Source organism: Orcinus orca, chromosome 2, assembly GCF_937001465.1.
Source record: "Orcinus orca chromosome 2, mOrcOrc1.1, whole genome shotgun sequence".
NCBI classification, from domain to species: domain Eukaryota; kingdom Metazoa; phylum Chordata; class Mammalia; order Artiodactyla; family Delphinidae; genus Orcinus; species Orcinus orca.
Genome location: NC_064560.1, coordinates 10,184,225 through 10,197,506, shown reverse-complemented (window position 1 = coordinate 10,197,506; position 13,282 = coordinate 10,184,225). Strand labels below are relative to the sequence as shown.

General features: G+C 39.9%; 1 protein-coding gene across 1 annotated transcript in view; it reads left to right on the top strand.

Annotated features, from left to right (window-relative positions):
• MYO3A (myosin IIIA) overlaps positions 1-13,282 on the top strand; it is a 172,237-nt gene that overhangs the window by 119,094 nt on the left and 39,861 nt on the right. Inside the window, exons 22-25 of the mRNA XM_033407896.2 lie at positions 3,530-3,609; positions 4,060-4,137; positions 6,679-6,884; positions 12,838-12,949. Coding sequence (XP_033263787.2) covers positions 3,530-3,609; positions 4,060-4,137; positions 6,679-6,884; positions 12,838-12,949 — 476 coding nt within the window. The remainder of the gene's footprint in view (positions 1-3,529; positions 3,610-4,059; positions 4,138-6,678; positions 6,885-12,837; positions 12,950-13,282) is intronic.

Sequence of the window (13,282 nt, the reverse complement as noted above, 5' to 3'; positions counted from 1 at the left end):
TTCTTATGATTAGTAGTTAAATGGTGTATCTTTTTATGCTTTTAACTTCAACTTATTTTTGAGTTTATATTTAAAGTGGGTTTTTTGTAGACAGCATATAATTGGGCCTTGCTTTTTTAAATCCAACCTGATAATCTCTGCCTTTTAATTGAGGTGATCAAACAATTTACATTTAATGTGATTAGCGATATGGTTGGGCTTGACACTCTCTTGCTGTTTGTTTCCTATTGGTTACATCTGTTCTCTCCAGGCTTCATTGGGTTCCTCTCCCTGCATTGCAACATAAACCCTCTGGACAGAAAGCTGGAGTAATCATAGGGCTCACCTCATTTGTTTCCTCTCTCTCAGGGATCAGTGTCCTATATTGATGCAAAAATTGTTGCTTCATGCAAAAATTGTTGCTCCTAAACAAATACTACGTGATTCCACTTATATGAGGTACTGAGAGTAGTCAGAATAATAGAGACAGAAAGTAGAATGTTGGTTGTCAAGAGCTGGGATGGGGGGCATGGGGAGTTAGTATTTAACGGGTATAGAATTTCAGTTTTACAAGATGAAAAGGGTTATGAAGATTGATGGTGGTGATGGTTGCACAACATTATGAATGTATTTAATACCACTGAATTGTACACTTAAAAAGGTTCAGATGCTAAATTTTATGTTACGTCTATTTTACCACAGTAAAAAAATTGGAAAAAAAAACTGTTCCATAGACTTCGTATGTCTTTTTAGTTGTTTTAGGTGAGAAGGTAATCCAGTTTGTGTTACTTTATCTTGTTCATAAAAAAAGTCTTCAGTTTTGACTTTAACAATTGTCTACCGTAAATCAACTATACTCCCATAAAAATTTTAAAAAAAGAAAGCCTTTGAATGTTAGAAACAATATAATTGTATTAAAGCTCCAACTTTGGAGCATTTAACACAAACAGATTGATGCGGCTCTCCCTTGTCTCATATTAACTCTAAAAGATGATATATATTATAAATATTCTTAATAAAGTGAATTCACATAAAGATAGCCATCTCTTTTTGTATCTGCCAACAGCATCTACGCATCTAATTTCATGTTTTCACCCTTATAAAATATGCAACCAGGTTCTCGATTCTATGCCATGTCTCCTGACTTTCAGCAGAACAGTGTCTAGTTGGCCAGGGAGGAGAGCAGAACTCTATAGTCAAAGGTGTTGCAGTAACTCAACCTCAAAGCTATCAAAGGTGTTTGGGGTTTACATTCAGCTAGATGTGTACACATATAATAATAATAACAATGACAATAGATAACTTTATTTAGAAATTGCAATGTGCTAGTCACTGTACTAAGTACTTTCATTTACTTCTAAAAACAACACTCGGGATTCCCTTGTGGCGCAGTGGTTAAGAATCCACCTGCCAGTGCAGGGGACACGGGTTCGAGCCCTAGTCCGGGAAGATCCCACATGCTGCAGAGCAACTAAGCCCGTGCAACACAGCTACTGAGCCCGCGTGCCACAACTACTGAAGCCCACACGCCTAGAGCTTGTGCTCCGCAACAAGAGAAGCCACCGCAATGAGAAGCCCACACACCGCAACGAAGAGTAGCCCCCGCTCACCGTAACTAGAGAAAGCCCGCATGCAACAACAAAGACCCAATGCAGCCAAAAATAAATAAATTAAAAACAACACTCTGAGGAGGAACTGCTTTTACAGATGACACACTGAGACTGGGGAACATTGAGCTGCTTTCTCAACATTACCCCGCTGAGAAGTCTTAGAATTAGGCTTGAAAGCTCAGGTTCGTTGGTTCTACATTATGCTTCTGCAAGATTCTAAAATAACCATGGCCCTTTGCATGCAAATATGAAATATAGTTCGGCCAGCATTAGGGGGAAATACATCAGAATTGCTGGCAGCTCAAATCTCTAGTTTGTTTTATCACAGGTTCGTTCATCAGGTCAACTATAGATGCAAAGAGGATACATTTCTCTGAAATTAAGATCTACGCTAATTTTAGTTCTTGCTGGTATGCATAAATGAGTTTTTGAAAGGCTCTCACTTTATCTTGTTGTTAAATAATTTTATGGTTAGTGTGTAAATTTTGTTAAAGGGAAATTAGTAATCTTTAAATTCCCTCTAGTTGTTTGATTTTCAGATAGACTTAAAATTTTACTTTATGTTTGCTTAATATTAAGTAATGATATCTGTTAAGCAAAGGGTCTATCCTAATTCATGTGCTTCTAGCACTTTGTATGTTCATCAGGCTTCCAAGAAATCTCCAAGTCTATGATCACTTTTTCTCCCAATTAAATTATTTTTTTAAAACTTTCCCTGATAATCCTAAAAAAAAAAAGAAAGAACGAAAGAAAGAAAAAGAACAGTAGGCATACTTCCTGAAGCTGCCCCTCTGACGGTCATCAGTTACTGTCTCTGTCCACTCAGCTCTGTTCAGCAAGAGTCACATTTCAAGAGGGAACCGTGCCGAATGCAGTTTCAGCCCCGCACAGAAGTCACCCCCCCTCCCCAGCACTTTTCCTGGGGTGATGAGGGAAAGGGGATGGGAGCAGAACAGGGCGCTGCCAGCCGCACCCCAGGCAGGGCTCCTTCCTGCACCCTCATCTCTGAGCCAGCCTTCTGCAGCCACAAAAAAAATGTGAGGAATTTGCCAAAATGTGTAGCCTCATTGCCTGCAAGAATGAAAGAGAAACAATCTTCCTGAAGTGATACGGAATTCTGGAGATACTTTGAACATTCCTACTAGGATGATAAACTCTTGGCTCGTGGGTTAGTTGGTGTACTGTGCTTGGTGGGAGGTGGGCAACGAGTGAAAGAGAACTGACATTTCCAGGCACCACGGGCTAGACACACCGTCACCTGTCATCAGAATCCTGTGAGGTAGGCGTAATTATCCACGTTTTATGGACTCACACTGTGACTCAGAGACTAAGTCGATGATCCACAATTTAAACACTGCGGCTGGTGTGCAAACCCAGGTCTTCCTGGCTTCAGAGGACGTAATCTTTCTCACTACACTGTGATTTTCCACAGCCTTGGGTTGCGTACAATTATAGAGCCCTGGCACCAGGCATATATTTCTGAATGTTAGGTTGAAAACGTCCTTTGCCCTCAACCACACTTGATTTGCTTATAACCACTTCATGTGAATTAATGATCCATATGATTTTTAAGGCCCATTGTAAAGCTTACATTTGCACTAAAGAAAGTCTCAGATGCTATTTAGCACACACACACAAAGAAGCAAATTGCTCCCTTTATCCTAATCACCCCATATCTTGTAGCAATTAAACGGAAATCCAACACTTACCTCTCCTTTTTCTATTCCCTAAGCTGGAGTGTTTTTCTGAATTTAAAATTTGTTATACATTTTCAAGTAATATTATTTTATTTCTAAGTGTCTCAATAACTAGTTAACCAAGCACGTGAGTATGAATATTGCAGGGCCAGCAATGCTTATTTTAACATTGAAGTAAATGGAGGAAATCTTCTACCATTAAGGATTCTAAAAGGTGTATTAATTTTATCTACATTCCCATAGGTAATCTGCCATATTCTAAAACTAAAAACATAATGAACTATCAAATGAGGACTTCAGAAAAATCAATCAACGTGACAAAGGTAAGGAAATGTATTTTTCATGGCAGTTGAGTCTAAGAATCTAACCTTTACAATGGAAGTATTTGTATGATAAGAGTAAACAGCCTTTCCCTTCGTTTTCTCCCTTTGATCTTTCTTTTCTACTTAAACAGATATTTATGTTATGTTCATATTACCGCTAGTCACTAAGATAATCATGCATTTCTGATATATTCCTAACTCTTCATTTATAGCTAGTTTTAATGTTACTCTAAGACCAACTAAAAATGTATTAGCTAAGGTCAGAGATACATTCCAGGCAAAACTGATTAAAATCCCAATGAGACTGGCAAAACAATTACCTTAAAATTAAAATTCAACATTTTGTTATTTTATGTGTGTGAAGGCATAGACTAAGGAAAATTCCACGTGCTCCCTGTAGAGCATAAATTACAATAGGTGCTGAACTATCGCTGTCTTTCTGGGTCTTAGGGTGAAACTGGAGAAGCCACCCGTCGCGCCAGAGAGACAACCAACATGAAAACACAAACAGTTGCATCGTATTTTAGAGTAAGATATTAAATTATGTTGTGTGTGCTTAGGCATGTTATTTATTCTAAATGGGAGTTACAGATTAAAAGTAAGTAACAAATATCAGAGTGCTATTAGCAAAAGAGAGTTTGTGTTGTATTTCATTTACTATATGTTAGATACACGATATGTTACAGTGCATTCTCAAAAACCTATGGGTTGGTTTACTTTGGTATTTTATTGATGAAATTATTGTATACTAGGTCAATCTTAATGGCGGTCTGTAGCTTGGTTACAATTTGTCCATAGAACCAAATACATTTTCACTAGAATAAAGCCTAAAAGGGTTTGAAATTCAGTGGTATGAAAACCATCAGCCCTCCTTCCCACCCCTGAATGATCTGAAGGTGGACAGATGGGACAAGGTTGAGCATCCACCTCCATTCCACATCTCCCTGTACCTAGACGAGCTGAATGCCTCAAAGGAAAAACAGAACTGGTGTAGGCATGGGACAAAGAGAAGGGACACCAGGGAAATACCAGTAACATGCCAAGGAAGTGAGTCACTGTGTCCTTAGCATAGGACCAAGGTGACCTTTCTTCCTTGGACAAGATAGGCGAGAGATAGGAAAGAAAAGAAGCACTTCATTCTCTCTGTGCCCTGGAGAACAAACTCTAGATGACCCTGCCTTCATTATTGGTTCCAGTTCTTGTTTATCTCTCTGATAAAATCATACTAACCAGCCAATGAAAATGAATAAAATACCACCTAAAATTTAGAAATTTATTAATATCATGTAATGTGGGAGAAGGGGAGGAAATGGGGTTAAATTTACTACATGTTCAGTGAATAAATCCAGTTCCCTAACAGAGTCATGAAATACTTTTAAAAATAACTGGGTAGCTTTATTAAATATTTCTCAAGTCCTAAGCTCGTAGCAGACAGTGTGTGCTTAACATCTTTGAGTAGCACGTAGTGCATTTATATGCTTAATATCTCGTTTGCTGCTGGTACATCCACCTTACAGCAGGCTGCAGCACAGCTGAAGGACTGAAAGTATTTACAGCCAGATTATTTTCGTCTTTAAGTGAGTCATCCAAGACCATTTTCATACCACTGTTGTTGACATCAAACAGTGTGTGTGTGTTCCAGCCATGCATTCATAAAGTCGTTTTACACCTCGGGCTGCAGTGAAAAGGGATAGAAGGCAATTCCGTATAGTATGTACCATATTTTAAGTTATGTTTCACTCTGCAGAGGAGGATGAACATGATATAATACTCTGCCTTGGTCCCTAAGGAGCACCAGTGCCTAAATTGCAGGGAGCTCTTGCTCAGCATGCCAACAGACACGTCTATCACCTTTCTATCTCTAGTGTCTGGCAGATGTTTGCAATGATGACTCACAGATAAATGTTATGAACAGGGCCCCAAAGTGGCAGCCCCAGCTGTTTGAAGAAGCTCACAGCTGAGTGTCGGTGCCCAAGAGGAAGCTGTGCAAACCCAGTGCTTTGTCAGTTGCCCAATTCCAGGATTTGGTTTGCACTGGCTTTGTAACCCAGGCTTTATATTTCCATCAGTAAAGGAGATTCAGCCATCAACAGCTGTCTATGTTCCTACACTCGTTACCTTGCCAACAATCGTAATCCCGGTCTTCGACATACTGGTTGGTTGGGATTTCATTTTAGTTGAACCATGATTATCCTACTGTGTTATACTTGGTTGTCCAGCAATTGGCTGCTGTTTTAATACGGTATTGCTGCAGAAGACGGTTTTCATATCTATGTGGTTAAAATATTTCTAAAATCAGAAAATTATCAAACTAGAGCAGATTAGAATACTTCAGTGGATTTGCTTATTTTTATAACTGTGTCTTACACAGTAAAATGCATTAACTTCTCAGTCCTTATTTTAAACTAGGAGGTGATACTCAGAGGGATTAAAGTGTTTACTTTCGTACTTTCTACAAAAAAAGAACTAGACAAGGAAATTAATCGTATAAGGAGGAAACCAGATTGTGTGCTAAATATTGTAATTTGGCCAGTTTCCCTGAGAGGATATAATTACTTCCAAACAAGCTGTATCAAAAATAATTTCGTCTATTAATTAAAGTTGCCTTAAGAATTCACAGGCAAGGGCTTCCCTGGTGGTGCAGTGGTTGAGAGCCCGCCTGCCGATGCAGGGGACGCGGGTTCGTGCCCCGGTCTGGGAAGATCCCGCATGCCGCGGAGCGGCTGGGCCCGTGAGCCATGGCCGCTGAGCCTGTGCGTCCGGAGCCTGTGCTCCGCAACGGGAGAGGCCGCAGCAGTGAGAGGCCCGCGTACCGAAAAAAAAAAAGAATTCACAGGCAATCTTTTAATAGCTAAGTTCCTAGTTATTGCCTCTACATGTTTATGAGTAAATATGTATTTTTAAAAATATACTATCAAGAAAATATTTATTAACACATATATCCCTCATTGTGAATTACTGTGTAACCCTCAGTTTTCAGATTTTATTCTTATAATTAAAAGAAAGACCTGCGAGCTCATAAGTTTCTGAATGCTACGCTGGGAGTTTTATTTTTGTTGCATATTATAGTATTCTCTGATGGATTTGTTATCTAAAATGGTGGTCGGCCAACCTCACTTTGTCCGCTGCATCAAACCAAACAATGAACGTCAGGCAAGAAAATACGACAAAGAGAAAGTCCTGCTCCAGCTTCGCTACACAGGCATTCTGGAAACAGCGAGAATTCGAAGGCAGGGATACTCACATCGGATACTTTTTGCCAACTTTATAAAGCGGTATGTGGACTTCTTTTTAGTTTCCATGTACAGTAAAAATTCTTGAGAAGAATGATAGGAAACAGAAAGAGAATCACGCAGGGGTTCTAGAAAGGAGGCATTTTGTTCATGAAAATGATTGTGTGTCGAAAGAGCAGGTAACTCTTAACTGCGGCTGGAAATTTCTGTTGTCAGCTGAGAGACCCAGGTCAGAGACAGGATGACAGAGGGGCCTGAGATTCTGTTCTGGGGAGCCGGTTCTCATCTTAGCTCTGCCACTTGCTGGGTGACCATGGGCCGGTACCAGTGATCGCCAATGAGGGGAGACTTTGACCCTCAAAAAACATGTTAATGTGTGGAGACATTTTCGGTTGTCACAACTGGTGGGAGGGCAGGGTGCTGACGGCATCTAGTGTGTGGAGACCAGAGATGCTGCTAAACATCCTAAAATGCACAGGACAACCTCCCCGCCCCCAACAATGAATTATCCAGCCTAAGATATTAACAGTGTCAAGGCTGAGAAACCCTGGCCTCCAGGAAACCTCATTTTCCTCATGACTGCCTGATAGAGTTGTTATGAGGATCGAGTGAGATAGTCTCTAAAGGGGATTTAGAAGACATACAGAAGCAATTAGGTTTTAGGAGTCCTTCTCAATGTTCGAGATTAATGTAAAATGAATTAAGTTATGTATTAAATGTATATGATCAAGTGACACACTAGTGGTGCTACAGAGGCTCAATATCTTATATATTTAATGTTTGAAATGCCCATGTTTCTGATACTTATCAATTCGATGATTTAGCCATTAAACTTGAAGTTTCAATTTTCAAAAGTGAAGTCTATTACAATTTTCAGGTAAAGCCTAGCATTTGAGGAAGTCTCCATAGGTAACATTCTCTGCCTTTTTTAAAGAGTGTACAAAGTAATATTAAGAATAAAACAAAGTTTTGTGATTGCACAATGAACTGTGCAATCACAAAAAAACCACAAAACATTGTCTTGTCTGTGTGAAACATTCTTTTACTTGGGGTAACCAAGACCCTTTCTAAATGAAATGAGAATTCTAATTCTTTTTGCATATTTTCAGCAATTCATGGTAATTTTTGATTTTTTTTCTTTAGAGACCTAGGAAAGGAAAGAAAGGTATTCATTTGAACTGCCTTGATAGAGAGAAAACCCTACTACATTTTCATGACAGAGAGCAAAATTACAGAAATATAGTGACTTTCATATTGGCACCTCTTCTATAGTAGTTTAAGACAGACTTAAAAACTTCAAGGTTTAGAGTTCAGAAGTACAGCCAGCATTTAATCATTGACTTTACTTCTCACAGAGCAGACACAATTTTATATTCAAAACTTAAGAAATAAAAAATACTGGAATTTCTTATTGGCCAGTAGGTAAATTCTCCATTCTGTACATGAAAGCAGGTAACCCAAACATTCTTGAGTTTCAAATTTCAAATTAAAATTTGACCTTATTATTATACTTTTCATTTTTTAGGAGAAGAGTTCATCTTTAACTTGCTTAACTATCAATATAGGTAACATTAATATATTCTTAATATAAGTACCCTTAAATTTCAGTGACTTTTTTTACTATACGAGGCACTGTGCTAAGTACTGTGGAAGACACTGAGTTTTAAAGCTTGCTTGATCCTCAAGAGTTAACAGTCCAGTTAGGATTCTCAGAGCTGCAGACTTAGAGGTTAATGAACAATGCAGGGTAATAAATACCAAGATCCAAAGGGATGGTACATAGTGTAAGAGTTCAAGGAAGAGAAAGATGACCTCCAGGAAGGCTGATAAGAGAGAATATCAAGAAAGAGTGCTAAACAGGGATCTGATGGTGGGCATAGTTTATGGAGAAGACAGGAAGGGGCTTTCTTGGTGTACAGGTTGGTGTTCCAAAAACTAGAGGGACTTGGATTAGACTGGCTGAGCAGTATGTGTCACTGACGTGACAGACATAAAGATGGGATCAGATGGGCAAACCGATCAGGTAAAGTTATGAAGAGAGAGCCTTAAATGCTAGACTAAACTAGTAGTTTCAAAACTGTGGTTTTACAATATGGCCCGTAGACGAGCTGAGCTGATTTTCTTGATGATGTTGTACTTGAAAGTAACTTATTTGGAAGGTCAGAAGTGAGAATAAAATTTTAAATATGCTTCCAAGTCCCACGCTATTATAGAATAGCAAATTACTACATGATAAATGAAGAGGGGAAAAAACTAAGCTTATGGAGAACATGTGAATAACTGTTCTGAATCTAGGGAGCTCCAGAAATAAAAGGCTAAGCCTTTTCTCTGTCACTAATTTGAAAACTGTCATCCGAATTGGCTAGACTCTTAGGAAGGCAGGACAATTTGCAAAGGCCCTGTGGAGGTGTAAATAGGACTAAATAACCCTCCTCTGTCTGGCTTAGCCTTTGACTAACCCTCCTTGTGAGATGCAAAATTCATCAGACCCTTTGTCCATTCTGTTGTAGATAAACTCTTCTGTTTTGTGACAAAGAAATAATCCTCAAGGAAGACACATAACATGAACTTACTTTGCACAAGACACTGGGTTTTTACTGTAGTTATTTCAAATGAACCCTTATACTAAGAAGCCACTGAAGTTGGCTCTATTTTCCCACCAGGCACCTATACACAATGGTTTGGCTTTCAGAGCTCTAAAACAAACAGAACTTAACGAAGGAAGTAGTGTAGTGAAGGAGGTAAGTGCACATGCTTTGAAATCAGAAAACCCAGGTTTGAATCCCAATTCTGCCACTTACTAAATGTGTGACTTTGTTCAGCGTTACTTGAGTAACGTTCAATCTTCAGTCTTCCCATCTGCAAATAAGGATGATGATGATAGTATCAATATCTACTTTATAGGTGGTTATAAACAGTAAATGAAGTAATATATATGAAGTTTGTAGACAGAGCCAAATGTCGACAATACATAGCAGCTGTAATTATTTTCATTATTATTTTTGCCTCAGCCTCAAACTTCCCGAATTACTTACAACCTACTGTGCTGTGGTCTAAAATACCACAATGTACACCATGAAGCGAACCCATAAAAAGCAAAGCAGAGTCAGTATGTTGGATTTAAAACGAGGCACAACAAAGCACAGGTCTGGGGCTTTCCTCCATAAGCTCATCTGGTGTGCCTAGATGTTTATTTCCACAGCAAGTCCCAGAGACAGTCCATGAGTCACTCAACAAGCATTTAATTTCAGACCCACTATGTTCCAGTCCTTGAACAAAAGATTAACTCAGATCTTAACCCAAAGATTCATAAAAGAACCTCTGACGTTAAGAAACTCACAGTCCAGACTAGTTGTGGGAACAGGGATCTGATTATGTACATTATCGTACGACGTAACATAAACTCCAGGAGGCCAGGGTGTTGGTCTGCCGTGTTCACTGCAGTGCCCCAGCACTTAGGAGGGTGCCTGGCACATGCTGGGTGTTCAATAAGTATTTGTTACACGAATGAAAGAGAGTGGATATTTTTACTAAAAGTGTGCAGGTCTGGGAGCATGAAGTAGAGCTGGGGGGAGTGAGATTCTTAGATTATAGTAGAAATTCAGAGAAAGCAGATAATCATAAAAGTAGTATATATATTAGAACATCAACATGTATTCATTTTTCAATCTTTTGATATAGGCTTATTTTTTTCTTTGAATAATGTCCACTAATCAGAGTTTATTGACTCTTTCTTACATAAACTGTTCATAATCCCTTATGTATGATTTCCATTCATATTTCTTGAGGGGAAGCAAGAAGTTAAAGATAACTCCTGAAACAATCACAGGGCTAAATATTCCTTGATTCTTATGATTCTGCTCCAACTTCTGTAATGGCTTCATCCATGTTTAATTCCATAGTTTTTTAGAATAAGTACTTCTTTAGAAGGTCTTACCAAAGCATTTGATGCATTTTTCGAGAAAGAGCCCTCTGGCTTTCCTCACTCACGTTTCATCAGTTTATCTGATATTTATTTGAATAACTCCTCACCAAGTGAATGAACAGGTTTGGCAGCAAACACAGCTCCCCTGGTAGGAGCAGAAGCGCCCAGGCACACTAGGTAGAGCTGCTGCCCATGCACCCCAAGTGTGCAGTGGACATCAGCTGGTGTGTCTTACACAGGGAAATAGAATGTTAGTCCAGTGGTCTATTCACTGAAGATTTGTTAAAGAGCGTTTCTAGAATATTGAAAGAGTAGGTCTTCTTTGAGGGAACAAGGAGTGAGGATGGAAGAACATACAGGCACAGAGGATGACACACCCAGAAGCATCGAGCCACGAGCAGATGTGGCCCTTTGGCATAACTGTGAGTAGCTTTCATGACTGGAGCTCAAGATGTCCGTGGAAGATGGCCAAGGGTGAGGCTAGCAAGGCGGGCAGGGACACAGAGCAGGAGGGGGCATGCAGACTCGTCATCATGCGTGGCAGCCAGTTTTAAAGACTGCCTTTCAGCAGGTGTGACCTCTGCATTTCCTACATTGTCACACTTCCCGGCTCACATATTCACGTGGCCTGCCCAGCCTTGGAAAGCACCTGCTTTTGCCGTCCCAGCTTAGAACTTGGGAAATTCTCGGACACTTTCAAGTCAGGAAAGGACTTGATCAGGTTTTCATTTTATTAAGATGATTCAGACAGAGCTGTGGACATCGGCTAGGACGCGGGGAGGAGGGCGTGAAGACGCACATAGCCAGTTGGGAGGTGGTTTAAGGTAAGGGCAGTAGGACTAGAGAGAAAGGGATTTCAGAGAGGCTTCTAAGCTTGTTGGATACACCGAGTGAAGAGTAGGAAGGAATCTAGGATGACACACAGATTTCTAGCTTTAGTACTTTAAGAAGGGGTGACATCATTCACAGAGATAAGCAGGAAAAGGTGATGCATTTTGCTGAGTCTGGAGTGTCTGTGGGATAAGCAGGTGGGGATGTAGGGTAGGCAGTCAGAAGTAATGTGTTCCCAGTTTATGGAAATAGGGCTGAGGATGTATGTAGAGCAGTCATCACATATAGGGAACAGTCAGAGTCGTGCATGTAGACGTGACGCGTGGAGAGAGCTTAGAAAGAAACAGAGCACTGTAGAGCCCTAGCATTTAAGCAGCAAGTCGAGGAGGCATGTCGAGGAGACTGAAAAGGAGGAGGAGAAACGGGGGAGGGTCAGGGTGGGCTGGGAATCTCAGGGACACTTCTCAAGACGGAGAACTACAGAAGGAACACTTAGGATTAGGATGGAAAACAACCGGCTAAGGCTTCACCACTAAAGGATCATATGCGATTAAATAAGATCCCAGGAGCGGAGGAGTGATGGGAAGTAGGGAACTGGAGACAGTTATCCTAAACCATCTTTCTGTTTGTCCACAAAGCTAGTGGGGGATATGGAAGCATTTCAGAGGAGAGGCACTCAGGGGGATTGCTTTGCGCTAAGTGTGAGGAGGCTGGAGAGAGAAAGGGGATTGAAAATACACAGAAGAAAAGAGGAGGAGGGGCAGGAAGAGATGACATCTAGAACACAGGCGGATGGGCAGTATCTCCTCCTCTCTCATTTCCCTCCTGCATTAAGCCCTTACTCACTTCCTCCCCTCAATTGTTGCTGTAATGCGGGAAGTTTGTGTAGAATTAAACTCCTTCATCCAATTTGAAGATCAGCTCTCAGTGTTTTTGTGAAGATGAAAAAAATGAATGAAATCTTTCCCTCTGCTTCTGCCACTGCGGTCCTTCTGCTTTTAGTGACCAGAGAAAGGTTGCTTTCTAAAAAATATCCAGTTAATTTTTTGAACGACAGAGTTTTGTACGGGGTTTTAGTGTTGTGTTGAAAAGCATCACTGAAGTGAAAAACAATGCTCAAATTACACAAGTAGTCAGTCTGGAATTCAGTTTACTGCAGAGTTGTTCTAAGAAGCCCACCAGGCTCCTGAGACGTTAAACTTTTATGAAATACTAACCAGCCCTCTCTCCCATTCAAAGGTACCACGTTCTCTGTTACAAGTGGTGTGAAGAACCTCCACTGAGCCCTGACACCTGTGCCACCATTTTGGAAAAAGCTGGTCTTGATAACTGGGCTCTTGGAAAAACAAAAGTAATGTTTTCATATAATTTTCAAGAAAAAAATTCATACTTATGGTGGATGTACTGAGAATTACATTTTACAGTGATTGAAAATATCATGGCTTTTCATGTTATAGAATCTTTAGCTTGAAACGGGAAGAAAATTGATAAAGTCATAGCGGTTTCCTTCTTCAGCAAAATTAAACACTTTGCTCTCGTAAAGGTTTCTTTTAAGAAATTCAAGAAAAATATATCTTGAAGAGCTATCCAAAAAAAGATGGAAGGGATGACTCTAGAAAACAGACTTTTATATTTTCTCTGTTTTATCAGCACCAAATATAGTCAAAAAGCTGTCGAGAATCAT